This window comes from Haematobia irritans, chromosome 5 (assembly GCF_050003625.1).
Source record: "Haematobia irritans isolate KBUSLIRL chromosome 5, ASM5000362v1, whole genome shotgun sequence".
Taxonomy (NCBI): Eukaryota; Metazoa; Arthropoda; class Insecta; order Diptera; family Muscidae; genus Haematobia; species Haematobia irritans.
The window spans coordinates 86139236-86153549 of record NC_134401.1 but is presented as its reverse complement, the minus strand read 5'-3'; the positions used below and the strand labels follow the sequence as shown (position 1 = coordinate 86153549).

At 30.6% G+C, this 14314-nt stretch overlaps 1 protein-coding gene across 3 annotated transcripts in view; it reads left to right on the top strand.

Moving 5' to 3' along the window:
* Window positions 1–14314, top strand: part of anne (polyamine-transporting ATPase anne boleyn) — a 75083-nt gene that overhangs the window by 31887 nt on the left and 28882 nt on the right. For 2 of the 3 annotated variants that reach the window (XM_075311191.1, XM_075311190.1), the window contains exon 2: window positions 5049–5241. The exons of the other annotated variant lie outside the window; for it this stretch is intronic. In XM_075311191.1, coding sequence (XP_075167306.1) covers window positions 5211–5241 — 31 coding nt within the window. In that variant the 5' untranslated portion in view covers window positions 5049–5210. The remainder of the gene's footprint in view (window positions 1–5048; window positions 5242–14314) is intronic. 3 annotated transcript variants of the gene reach the window in all.

Here is a 14314-nt window from a genome sequence, read left to right as displayed (position 1 = left end):
ACGTTAGGTTAGGTGGCAGCCCGATGTATCAAGCTCACTTCGACTATTCAGTCCATTGTGATGAACGTTGAAATAAAGCTATCATTTTTGAGGAGAATTGTCTTTTTGATCACAATTTTTTTTTTTTTATTTCTTAAACATACCACAACTGCTTAAGTATAATACTACGACTAGTCCTTAGTATATAAGACTAACTAGTAGTTTTTTTAATATATGTTTAACTATGAATGTGATGCAGCTTGTGATTCAATGTACAATTCGCTGGGCAAATCTGCTCTTCAGGTCTAGAGGCTTATACCGACTTAGTCTTCGGGTTACATTGGCTTCTAAAAGTTTAGGAATTTCCGGATTTATGTGATGGTGCAGACGTGTTTCATAGTTGTCTGCTGCTTGCTGAATTTCTTCTCTTACAGTGTTGATTTTCAGATCCCTATGTAGATCACTGTTCCTTATATACCAAGGGGCATTTACAATATCTCTCAAGATTTTGTTTTGGAGTATTTGAATACCTTGAATAATACTTTCTCTAGCGCATCCCCAGAGCTGGATACCATACGCCCATATTGGCTTTAGGACTTGTTGGTATATCATAAGTTTGTTTTCGATGGATAATGATGACTTTCTACCTATCAGCCATTTCAACTCCCGATATTTTAATTCAAGGGCTTTCGTTTTATTTGATACATGGGGTTTCCAGTTTAATTTGCTATCTAGTGTCATTCCAAGGTATTTTGCAGAGTCAGCCACAGGTACTTGTTGGCCTTTTATGAAAATGGGTTTATATTGTATTTGTCTTTGCGTGAAATCAACGTGAACAGATTTCGAACAGTTTAAGTTAAGTCCCCATTTGTTCGTCCATGCATCTACTTCCACCAGGGCGTTTTGTAGTTTCAATGTTGACGCTTCATTGCAATTTCCTCTAGCTATTAAGACCGTATCGTCGGCGAATGTCCCTATCGTACATTGTGAATGTGAGGGAAGGTCATATGTATATAACAAGTATAAAACTGGGCCCAATATACTGCCTTGTGGGACTCCAGAGTGAATTGGAAAGATTTCCGAATAATCATTTCCGTGCTTGACCCGAAAACATCTATCATTTAGATACGAATCTAATAAGTTACAGTAACTTTTCGGTAGAATTGTTTTTAGTTTTTGTTTTAGCAAGGCATGCCCTACTCCATCAAAAGCCTGGGATATATCCAAAAATACTGCTGAACATACTTCCTTTTTTTCGAAGGTTTCTTCAATATCAAAAGTTATCCTATGGATTTGCTCGACTGTAGAATGTCCCTTTCGAAAACCAAATTGATGGCTTGGTATGATATTTCTTTTTTCAATGTATTCGTTGAGACGCTTGCATATCACAAAATTGAATCAGCTTTTTAAATATGTTAAACGTCAAATCCAATTTTTTTATTTACTTTTTTTTTTTAAATAATAATGAAAAAATAAAAATATAAATAAGCTATCATTTTTTGGGAAAATTGTCATTTTGCTAACAAAATTAAACCAGCTTTATAAATATTTCCCTTTCATTTGAAAGGCGTATACGCTTATTCAAACAATACATCAACACCAATATTTCATTTTTTATTTTTGTTAAAAAAATAAAAAATGAAATAATATATTTACGTAATTAGTATGCCACTACCTTCACTGAAAAAATATTGACCTAATATAAAAAAGCATGCAACCTAAATTTTAGAACACGCAATTTATACAATACCAAGGAGAAATTTCTTAAAATAAAGAAATTTTAATGAAAACAAAGTTTATAATCTTTGCTCTAAAAGTGTTTTGTTCGCATCATCCGTTAAAGTCATATGTATTCGAAGTAAGACCAATTTTCCTTAAAGCAACAGAAAAACATGTTTTGCTTTAAATAAATAATCTTTAAATTAACTGAAATATTGAATGTTTCAATTAATAAATTAATGTTTTCATGCTCGAGTCTTTTTTTGTTTTTAAATATTTTATTTATTTTCCCAATATTTCGCGATTACCATATTGCAGTGCAATACACAGTGTGTACTACACAATGCTGACAAGTGTAGTGAATCTACAGTAGATTTAAGTATTTTTATGTTGTCGAAAGCGATTCAATATGGCAATCGCGATACTGGGAAAATAAATAACATATTAAAAAATTGAAAAAAGATTAATTAATTATTCTAACAAGAAAGGTCGACAAAAACCAAAAAAAGCTAACAATTTGAATTAAAAATAAAAAAACTTCAGATATAGGCTATGACTTATTTTGAAGATCTTGAGTCTTCAGAAAAAAAATTTTTTGTTTTTTTTTTTTAATTAAGAAGATATTTTCTACGAGAAAGAAATTTCGATAAATGAAAGCAATATAGTTCCATAAAAGACGTCTTTATTTTAAAGGAGTTGCATCTTTTGCTTCCAATCAATACCAAATTCTTTATTTTTTTTAAATAATTTTTTATAAAGTAAATTATTATGCCCATATTCATAATAATTTAATGACAGTTTGTAGAAGGAATTTTTCGACCAGAATGGAAGTGAATATTGGGGGTATATTGACAAACAACATATACATTACAGTGATAACATTGACCTAATTTAAGATACGAATCTTGAAATTTTGCGTTCTTCCATTGAAATTGTATGTTTTTTGCAGTAATGCAAATTTTCCTTAAAGTAAAGAAAAACATTTTTGATTTAAAGAACTAATCTTCTAATATAATTTAACTGAGATCTAAATTAACTGAGATATTGAATAAGAGAGCGAAAATTCGATAAAAGTATCCTAATAATACATTCAAACCTAGATTTAGAACTGGACAGCTTCCAAAAACATGCATTTATTTTATTGAAGCCGCATCTTTTGAATCACTACCAAAATCCTTAAGGGAAGGTCAACATCTTTGGATTAAAGTTAACTTTTTCTGAGTGTATCAATGATACTTTATTTTCATAATTAGATTCTTGTTTTTTCCGGTGCACCAATATTAAACTTATTAGAGATTTGATTTTTGATTTTGTTTATCATGTTCACATGACTTTTTCATTATGCGTAAATTTGTTGAAAATCTAAATGTAACCCTCATCTTTCTCTCAGCTGTTGATAAGGGTTATCGCCTTCCTTATTAGTTACTAAGTACATTACTATTGTTGTTTTGTTTGACAAATAATATACAGATACGTACATAGTTTAGTTTTTGTCTTTTTTTTTCAAAATTGGTTTCGTGACAAAATATGTACAAAAAGCAAATATGTATGATTCGATGATAATCAAAAACAAACTTGCATATAATTAAAATAAATTAATTTTAGAATAATCTATTTACAATGCTGTATTGTGCGATTGTACGTTTCAAACTTTACTCAATCTGTGGTACCTTAATCAGTAAAAGTTGTAACTAAAATATTAATTGAGCGTAAAATATACGTTTGCGTGATGTGAATACACATAGTTCTTGCTTGAGTTGAGGATTTTTTTATCATTGTATTCCTTTTGTGTACAAAAAAATTTGTCTCGAATCTTAAATCGCAATCGGAGACTACCCCATGCAATTAATTATTTGGGAGTCAAAAATTCTTTAACAAAAAATAATGTCTTGATTTAAGGAATTTATTATAATTACAAAACTCTCTCAGAACCCAGATTTATTCAATGCCCAAGGAATATGTGGAATAATTACGTTAATCTATTAATATTTTTAATAAATGAAATGTTTTCATTTATTTCATATTCATACTTTATTTGTAATTTTAAAGCCCCATGGCCAATTATAGCAAACTTAGACAGACTAACAGTTCAGTCTAGTAAAAAATAGTTTTTTGCAATTTTTAGATATTTATTTGTGCAAAGAGGGAGAACAACCCACACTAGTTGTCATTCAAGTTTTTATTAAATACAAAAATATACAGCAACAGACTTAGTATATTATACACTAAAAAAATATTACATAATTTACACTGAAAAGGTCAATATTTTTCAGTGTAGGTTAAATGAAAGATTATGCAACCTATATTTTAGGATACGCAATTTACACAATATTAAGGACAAATTTCTTTAAAATAAAGATGTTTTAATTAAAATAATGTTCACAATCTTTGCTTTAAGAATTGTTTTCTTTAGATTTAGGTCACAAATCTTTCAAATTTGTCGTATGTGTTTGAAGTAAGGCCAATTTCTCTTAAAACAAGGAAAATTATTTTTGATTTAAGGAAATAATCTTTAAATGAACTGAGTTATGGGATCTTTAGATTAAAAATAAAAAATAAAAAACTCCAAATATACAGCCAGAGAAGGAATATGATCACCCTAAACAAATATTATGAGCAAAATGTTACTTTTGAACGGTGAACATGGAACATGTTTGCCGAAACCATGCGATTTTCTCCAAAATTATGTATCTGCTTTCGGCGACCATGTATATGTTTGTCGAGAAAATAAAATGTTCACCGGCCAAAAATAACATTTTGCTCTTGAAAAATGTTTGGGCTGATCATGTTCTTTCTCTGTGTACAAGATATTTTCATTTAAATAAAAACATATTTGCAATAAAAAAATCGAACATTTTATTCGGAAATACTTAGTTTCATACTATTCATTGGTTCATTAAATTTTAACTCACATTTAAAGAAAAATTCAAATAAAATTATAATCGGAAAACTCATAAGAAAGTATAAACTCAAAATTACAAGAAAATTATTTCATCTAAAGGAAAAATAATTATAAATAAATAAAAAATAATACATTAAATAATTGATTGTCTCAATTAAAAATTTTTCAACCAAAGTCGATTAAATTTTTAATTGAGGTAATTAAAAACTTAAATGAAAATGTCCGAAGAAATCAAATTTTTAATCAAGTATATTTTTCGGGATTGCAAAGAATTGAATTAAAACATTAATTGGATGAATTAATTTCGTGATTGAATCAGAAACAATTTGTTTTATGTTAATATATCGAAATTTTGACATCACGTGCGTTCTTATTAAAAACTAGCACCCCAAAACACAACATAGCGTTTAAAAATAACTAATATCTCAATTTCATAATATGTATATAGCAAATAAAAAAAATAATAAAAAAATTCTAAGTAAACAATTATAATTATAAATTGATACATAATTCAATTAAAAAATTCAATAAGTGGTCCTTAGTTTAATGTCGTTGAATACTTATTACAAACTATCATCAGCTGCACATTTTGCTGCATTCGCCCAGACCAATGAACGAAATAGAATCATCTGTGACAACAGGTACGTTTAAAATCATAGCAATTATTTTAATTATCGATAAGATATAAATTTTGACAATATATTTAATAATCGAGGAACTTTAATGGTGAAGATCTTCTAAACAAATGAGACTTCTTGGCGCTTGTGATAGAGGATTAAATCCAAATCCAACATTTTTAATTAAAAAAATTCGATTACAAAAATGTTCAATTTATAAAATGTTAAATTGAAGTTAATTCAAAAACTAATAGTTCATTTAATTTATATATTATTTATATGTAAAGAAATTGTTTGAAATCATTTTTTAAATTAAATATTCGTGAAATACGATTTAAAATTTTCTATGCGTGTATCCATGTCTTAAAACAATTGTACAACTAAAATTATTTAATTGAAAAATAAATTATTAATTTTATAAAACTTTTTACTTTATGAAAAAATAAATAAATTTAAGTATTTTTTGTGAAGATAAATAAAATGTGCAGTCATGTGAGGACTGAAATAACGTTTTAATTTTAAAAATGTTAATTTTCTTAAAATTTATTATTTTCTTCCAAAATAAATTGCATTTGATACTATTCAATAGAGTTTACTCAACCTTTTTCATAATATTATGGTTAGTACTAATAATTAATAACAAAACAATCGAAAACTGATATGCTGTGCCACAAAGTAAACCTCTATATATATTTTTTTTTAATTTTATTGTAAAAATGTATAAAATATCAGAAATAACAAGTTTTAGAATCAGTTTAGATTTGTAGCTCTGCGGTATTTTTGCGCATTCCCAGCACTTACACTCATAAATTCCCCAAGCTCAAAATACCAACAGATTGAGATCCGGAGGTTTGATGGCCATTGTAGGGTTGAAATGAAGCGAAACCTCACCATTTTTGGTTGACGCGCGTTCAGTGCGATAATGCTGAGTCCTGGTGGCCCACACCATTACCATTGGCGGCGCTTGAGTTCTGGTTGCTAATCGATGGTGTAAATTTTCAAGTGACCTCTTTGGCAAGTAAACCGGATAATTTTGTTTCTTCACAAACTGTTCAATTTGGAATGGCTTCTCATTGGAGAAAACAAAACTCGGTAATTGGCGACTTTTGCGTACGCGAAGCAACTCCTTGGTTCTTCATTGTGCACATTTGTAACTTCAATGGCTTAATCCAATACCAGTTTTCAATATGTGTTGCATCAGTTCTTGCGATATTTACAGTTCAAGTTTTGTTTTCTTTCGAGATCTGGCCTTTTCGGATCATTTCTGAGGTTGTAACCGTTTTTTCGTTTTATTCACACCTAAATGCTGGAATGCTCTAACAATACCCACTTGTAATTTTCCATGAATTCCATCAAGAATAACATTATTCCTGAATGCAATAGATCAAAATGCTTTTGTAAGCTGAACCTATCGTGAATTATGCCGGATGCTAATCGAGTTGCATTATAGCTGACGGAAAGCACCATAGCATTTTTTAATTTTTTTTTCACTAACAAAAATGTGTTTAAGACTTTAAGGTGGGAATTAAGTTCGAGTTTAGCCGCTAAAATCGAAAATAAATTAAAATTAAAAGCAGAATAAAATTATAATTTTTTGCCAAGTTTTATTATAGTTTGGTGAGGAGTGATCCAAAGCAACAATTGAAAACGTTTATTTTCTTTAAAATTAATTATTAAAGAAATCATTTCAATTTGATTTAAATTCACTATAGAGCTCGACCGAATCGGGGTTTTTTGTCCGAAGTAGCAATAATCGGCGGAAGCCGACGATTATTTTCCTAAAATTTGGTGTGTCAATATTAGCATATTTTATTCATCAAAGGCATGCCCCTAAGGTAAATTAGTAATAAAATTATTCGTGATTCACGACATTTTTTGTGAGTCACGATCTTTTTCGTGAGTCACGACATTTCGTGTGTGTGTGCGTGAGTACAAATTTTCTTTTCGTGAGTGTGCGTGAGTCCTACCAAACACTATCGTGCGGGAGTGTGCGTGAGTAAGATTTTTCCGTCGTGAGTGTGCGTGAGTAAAATATTACTCACGTGCACACCTCTACGCCGAAGGCGGATTTGTGGTCGATTATTGATTTATGGTCGAACGCCGATTCTTCGGTCGAGTTCTAATTCCCTATGGCTAAAGTTTTTATTTTTAGCCATTAAATTGGTATATATTTTATATATCTTAAGTGGATGCAACGATAATACTTATATAAATCTGATATATGTTGAACGAAAAAAATCCCTGTTTCTTAGAAACGGAAAATTCCATTTTCTGTTTATAAAACATTTCATTTAGATACAATTTCTTATTCTTTATAATAATGAATAAAGATAAAGTCTTGTTGATTGCTCAAATATTTGCAATATTGAATGTAGTGTGTAAATATTAGCCTGTTTTAAGATAATGCTTGGGAAGATTTGTTGCCAAGTATATTTAAAGTTCGAAATTCCGTATCTAAAGAGTAACTTATATTAGAATATAACAATATATTGTAGTGTGTAACAAAAATGTGAAAGTAATGTTTTAGTTAAACCATAATCAGCAAATTTTAATCTCATACACAACGTTATCATAAACACTTGTACGTAATGTTATCGCATTTGTTCTTTGTGAAGAAAATTGTACAATCATAAAACATAATAACCAAAAATCAGTGTTCAATATATTACCACGCTCAAGAAAATTAAGAGCAAATTGGAAATACTATCGAATCTATTGAATGTTGGGATAAGAAATCAATTATAAAAATATTTTCTCATGATTTTGTAAATCATGAAATATTCATTGCTTTTGTGTTTTCATCATTTTATTTGACTTCATAGTCCCTAATATATAAGCTTATAGATTTGGTTCAGATTTAGATACAAATCGGAACCAATTTTGACGAATAGTTTTTTTTATTATAATTATTCATCTATGGAGTAATCCTTACAGACTAACATTGCTATACTACAATATTTACAAATGGTATCTTATGCCTAAGTATTTAATAATAGTGTAATATGTCTTTTTATAGTATATTTATCTTCTGAAAGATCAAAATATTTATAGTATTTATTAAACTCATCACATAGTCGGCGAACAGGATCGTTATTTTCAAAGTTTGTGCGAAAGTACTGAATGCGAAGCAGTTCAAAATTACGAGTAGGTCTTAACGGTATATTGAATGAGATACTGTTAAGTAGGAACTCAGATTTAAATCTACCATTAAAAACATCAACCATAAAACAGATATTCAGCATAGTACGTCTACTTTTCAGTGTAGGCAATTTGACAAGTGAAAGTCTTTCCTTGTAAGATGGCATGGTTTGAGGAGTCCAGTTGTTCCGACGTAAACAAAACAGTAGAAATTGATTTTGTACAGATTCAACACGGTTGCAGTGTATTTGATACCGTGGGTCCCATATTACAGATCCATATTCAAGGATTGGACGCACAAGTGAAGTGTACAAATTCCTTGTTACAAATGGGTCAGAAAACTCCTTACTCCAGCGTTTGACAAATCCAAGTGATATGATTTATTGACGGTCATAGATATGTGAGATCTAAAATCTAGTCTCCGATCCAACAGTATTCCAAGATTCTTGAAGGATTCAAAAGTTTCAAGCATGTCGTTATTAATATAGTAATTTGTATCAATGTGGTTCAATCTATAAAAAGAGATGTGCTTGCATTTTTTTATGTTCAGTTCCATTATATTTAGAGAACACCAGTTGTACATGCTATTTAGATCAGATTGAAGTAATGCTTGGTCATCACTATTCCGGATAATTTTCATAATTTTAACATCGTCAGCATACATAAGTGTATTACCACACCGAATTGCTTATGGAAGGTCATTTATCAATAAACAGAACAATAAAGGTCCAAGATGACTGCCTTGAGGAACACCAGAAGGCACATGTATCGATTCCGAAATAATATCAAATACTACACATTGAGTGTGATTTGTCAGATAACTTTCAAGCCAGGATACCATTAAGTCACTGAAACCCATGAGATGTAATTTGTACAGTAGAAGTGAGTAATTTACTTTATCAAACGCTTTACTAAAATCAGTATAGACGACATCAGTCTGTAAACGATCTCTAAAGCCTTCGTTAATCATTGTAGTCAGTTCCAAGACATTTGTTATGGTTGAACAAGATTTACGGAAGCCATGTTGTTTGGTTTTGGAATAGCACTCAGTTTAGCAATGCCTCTGTAGTTAGTAATATCAGACTTGTTTCCACTTTTAAATAGTGGAATGATAAATGAGTCCTTCCACAGAGTGGGAAAGATACTAGATTCGTTAAATGGAATAGAAAGAGCAGTCGATAGAGAATGGGCATAATATTTTAGTATGTTACTCATCCATCAGGCCCCGGACGAAAAGAACATTTTATCTTTTCCATGTAACTCCGCACAATATTAGGAGATATAAAAGGAGTGGAGAGTGTAGAATGTTCCATTATCTTATATGGGTACACATCAGATTGCTTTCAAATTCTTATGGGAGTATGTTGTTGCAAAGAACTTGGAAAACATATTACATTATCATCCGCCTCAACAGAACCATAGTGAATATTTCTTGGATAAACATTCGATTGACGTTTGGAACGTTTGGAAAATTTGTAAAATGATTTCGGGTTAAGTTTCAATTCATTTTTGATTTTTGATAGATAATTATTGTATTATTGTCTATTACACACGCTGTATTCCGAACGAGCGATTGAGTAATTTGCGTAATCAGTAGCTGCGCCAGATTTTTTGTACTTTTTGTAAAGTTTATTCTTTCTGTTTTTTAAGTTACTTAATTTATTGTTGTTCCAGGGCGGACCAGTGTAATTAGTAACGCGAATTAATGGGACAGATTTACCAATGAATGAGTTCACAGTTTCGTAAAATATATTTATTGATTCCTCAAGATTGTTCGCAGGAAGAATATCATGCCAATTTACATTTAATAGTAAGGAGTTCAGTTTTCCGTAGACAGTTTTACAAAAACTGTATTTCTTTTCAGTTTTCGTGTCAGTTTTATTTCGTACAGATCTTGAATAGGACATATTTATTTATATTCATACAGATAGTGGGATGATAAGGGTCTTCTGGATTTACAATAGCGTTGATGCGTGAAAGGAATACATCTTCTAGTTCATTCATTAGAATCAAATCCAATAATTTAGAATGTTGTTGACTTGAAAAACACCATCCTTCAATAGATTTTCAATAAATTCAGAATGAAATCCGTTTCTTATATTTGGTACAGAGTGATTCATATCCGATCAAATCAGAGGATCTTGCAGTAGCCATGGCCGATCGGATAGCAGTCAAATGAGCATTATAAACATCGTTACAAGAACCTGGAGGAATATAGGAGCAAGTTACAAACAAAAACTTGTAGCCGCACCTTATTTTCACTCCCAAATACTCAATTTGATGTTCGTTAGGAATATCAAGTTTTGACGAAACATACTTTGTAGAGACAGCAATTAGGACACCACCACCTGATTTCTTCAAGCCATTAGTGCGGTCACATCTGTAAATTTGGTATCTATCGCATAAAATTTCAGTATTCAAGACATTGCTCTGATGCCAGGTTTCAGTAAATATAATTAAATCGTAGTTAAAGCCAAAGCTATCAGTGTATAAATTACATAATTTGGTATTAAGTCCCCTAACATTCTGATAAATCAGACAGGGTTGTATTCAGTTTTTTTTTATGGCTCGACAGTACGGGGAGGTAAACGGGCAACTCTATCTTTGAAAACAAATTCATGAACTACAGCTCTGTACGGCCAGAAATCCGGGTTTACTATTTAGCCAAATTTAGGAAAATCTGGCGATACATATGTATGAGAACTATACTCAAATCTTAACCGATTTGAAAGATATTTTGCAGATTTAAGTGATTCTGCATACCATCTTTAACTTTAAGTGAGCCCCATTTCGGAAAATCGGGCGACACATAAATATGGGAGCAATAGTTTGAAGATATTTTGCAGACATTAAGAGTGCTACAAACAGTGCTGCCGCTAGTGAAAAATTGAGTGAAGTAGATTTTTTGAAAAAAGTGGAGTAGATTGAATAAAATTGAAGTAGCATACATTTTTGAAAACAAAACAATAGAATTCATTTTATTATACCCTCCACCATAGGATGGGGGTATATTAACTTTGTCATTCCGTTTGTAACACATCGAAATATTGCTCTAAGACCCCATAAAGTATATATATTCTGGGTCGTGGTGAAATTTTGAGTCGATCTGAGCATGTCCGTCCGTCCGTCTGTTGAAATCACGCTAACTTCCGAACGAAAGAAGCTATCGACTTGAAACTTGGCACAAGTAGTTGTTATTGATGTAGGTCAGATGGTATTGCAAATGGGCCATATCGGTCCACTTTTACGTATAGCCCCCATATAAACGGACCCCCAAATTTGGCTTGCGGGGAGTCTAAGAGAAGCAAATTTCATCCGATCCAGCTGAAATTTGGTACATGGTTTCCGCATATGATCTCTAACAACCATGCAAAAATTGGTCCACATCGGTCCATAATTATATATAGCCCCCATATAAACTGATCCCCCGATTTGGCTTGCGGAGCCTCTAAGGATACCAAATTTCATCCGATCCGGCTGAAATTTGGTACATGGTGTAAGTATATGGTCTCTAACAACTATGCAAAAATTGGTCCACATCGGTTATCAATTCAATGTTTAAAACGCTATGTTCATCGTAATTAAAGGAATAGGAAAAACAATTAGGTAATATGGGGAAACATTTAAAAATTTGAAGCAGAACAAAAAGTGAAGCAGATTTTTGGAAATGAGTGACGAAGTAAATTTTGTGAAAATGAAGCAAAATACTTCGATTGAAGTAGTAGCGGCAGCACTGGCTACAAAAGATTATTTTGGTTCCACTATTGAAGAAGTTTGGTTAGTAAATAAGAGTAATATGGCTTTCTTGGTGCAAATCGGGTGAGACAATATATCTAAATTTGATTCGAGTTTTTCAATAGCCTTTCTGTACCGAAAAACACATGGACCGGAATTTTGCGAACACCAAATGCATGAACAGATGTGATTCGGAGTCTAAAACCAATATTAGACAGTTTTCTATGCAAGTCAAAGTTATTATAATCACTAAAAAGTACGTTGCCATAGGTAATATACTGCATTGATGTATTTTATAAATAAAAATGTTTCTACTTCTTTCTATTTCTTGAACATGCTGATGCGTTAAAGATCGATCTCAATAATTAAAGATTGTATATATGTTTAATAATTGGAATCATTAGTTTTCCCAATAATGAGAGGTGATGAGGATATGGAAATTTGAAACAGAAAATTGGAAACCCAACTAATTTTCATTTTTTATATTTTACCATAACTCTATAAACAGTAATGATGGGTTAGTAAATAAAAAAGACTTATATAATCATAAAATCTATACAAATTTTATGAATAAATTATCTAGAATAAATATAGCCATTTTGCTTTTTTTCAAATCAAAACTTCGCAGACGTTGACAACGAATTCAATTGTTTCAATTAATTGTTAATGAATCCGAAAAGAAATTCATAAAATATTGAATCATTTACTTGTTCAATATTTTTATGACAATTATAAAAATGATTCAATGATTTTTTTAAGAATTTGAATTGAAATAGTGATTGAAGTAAGTTCCTTTCAGTATTAGAAGTTTTTTTTGTCAATTGTGTTTTTAATTTAAATGAGTAGTATACTCGCAAGTTTGAACACTCAACATCGTACACCGAAAAAAATATTTTTTGTCTTCAATCACGAAATTAATTGATGCAATTAATTTTTAATTGAATTGTCTTCAATCACAGAAATTATAGTATCAATCACGAAACTCAATTAAAAAATTAATTGATCCAATTGTGATTGATGCTTATTTGAATTAAAAAATTTGTTGAACCAATTACATTTTTAATTGAATATTTTTTTTTTAATTCAATTAAAATTTAAATTGGAAAAATGTTGGTGATATTTTTTTATGTGTATGATGGAAATATTAGCCAGTATATGCATAATGAACACTGCCGTTCTCTTCTGTCAATCAATCTTTGAAAAGATATTTTGGGGACGCATTCAATACACTTTTTAATTAGTACACCCAGAGAAATGATTGGTTGGAATTCGATTACGACAACAGTTTGATAGTGGAAACCCACAATTTTTAATTGTGTGGAATAATTATTATTTATATCTCTTGTTTGATAGTTTATATAATCAAAATAATGGCGGTGTAACCAAAAGTTGGTACACACGACCAAATATTGGTTGTTATTTATACATTTAAGTATCTAACCATTTCAATTTATTCCACCCTGTTGTGATAACTGATTTGTTTTGCCAATGTGTCACCAAACCCAACTGAAAGTCCGCCTAGTCAATAAGTTGGTTGTGTTAACAAATTTTATAGTTATAAAGAGAATTTGTTGCTATGGACTACATATATATGACAAAAAATAAGTTGTTTATTTCGGTTAATATATGAAACTCCAAAATTTAAATATTTGATTACGTGAGTTCAATTTTAAAAATGCAATCTACCCAACAAGGACTGCTGCGAGTTATATATAACCATCTTTTAAACCGGTAGCTGCATTCTTAAGTGGTAAGTAAGTTAAACATAAAACGACATTAATATCTCTCATATTTTAACCTTTTCCCTAATTTTCTTACAATTTCATAAAATATATCAATCAGAATATGACGACTTCCGGGGTTGTGAAAGGTGTATATATAGATTTTGTGCCTCATAATCAGACTCAAAATCAATCAGCAAACGAGAACATTTCGCCTGGTTATGCCTGAGTCCCCCTGAAAATCGATCGCGATTGTGAGAGTGAGTATCAAATGATGACTGAAGAAGATATTGTGAGAACCGTGCACCAAGAACCACAAACGCCGAATTTGGGCGACATTCCAATTTTTCATTAGATAAATGATCAATATGAGAAATATTAATTTGTAATACAATTAAATAAAATAAAATCTGAAATCATTCAACGGACGTTTTCTTTAATTTTATAATAATTGGTTTTCCAAAAAACAGATAATTGCTTTAACAAACGAATGAAACCTTATT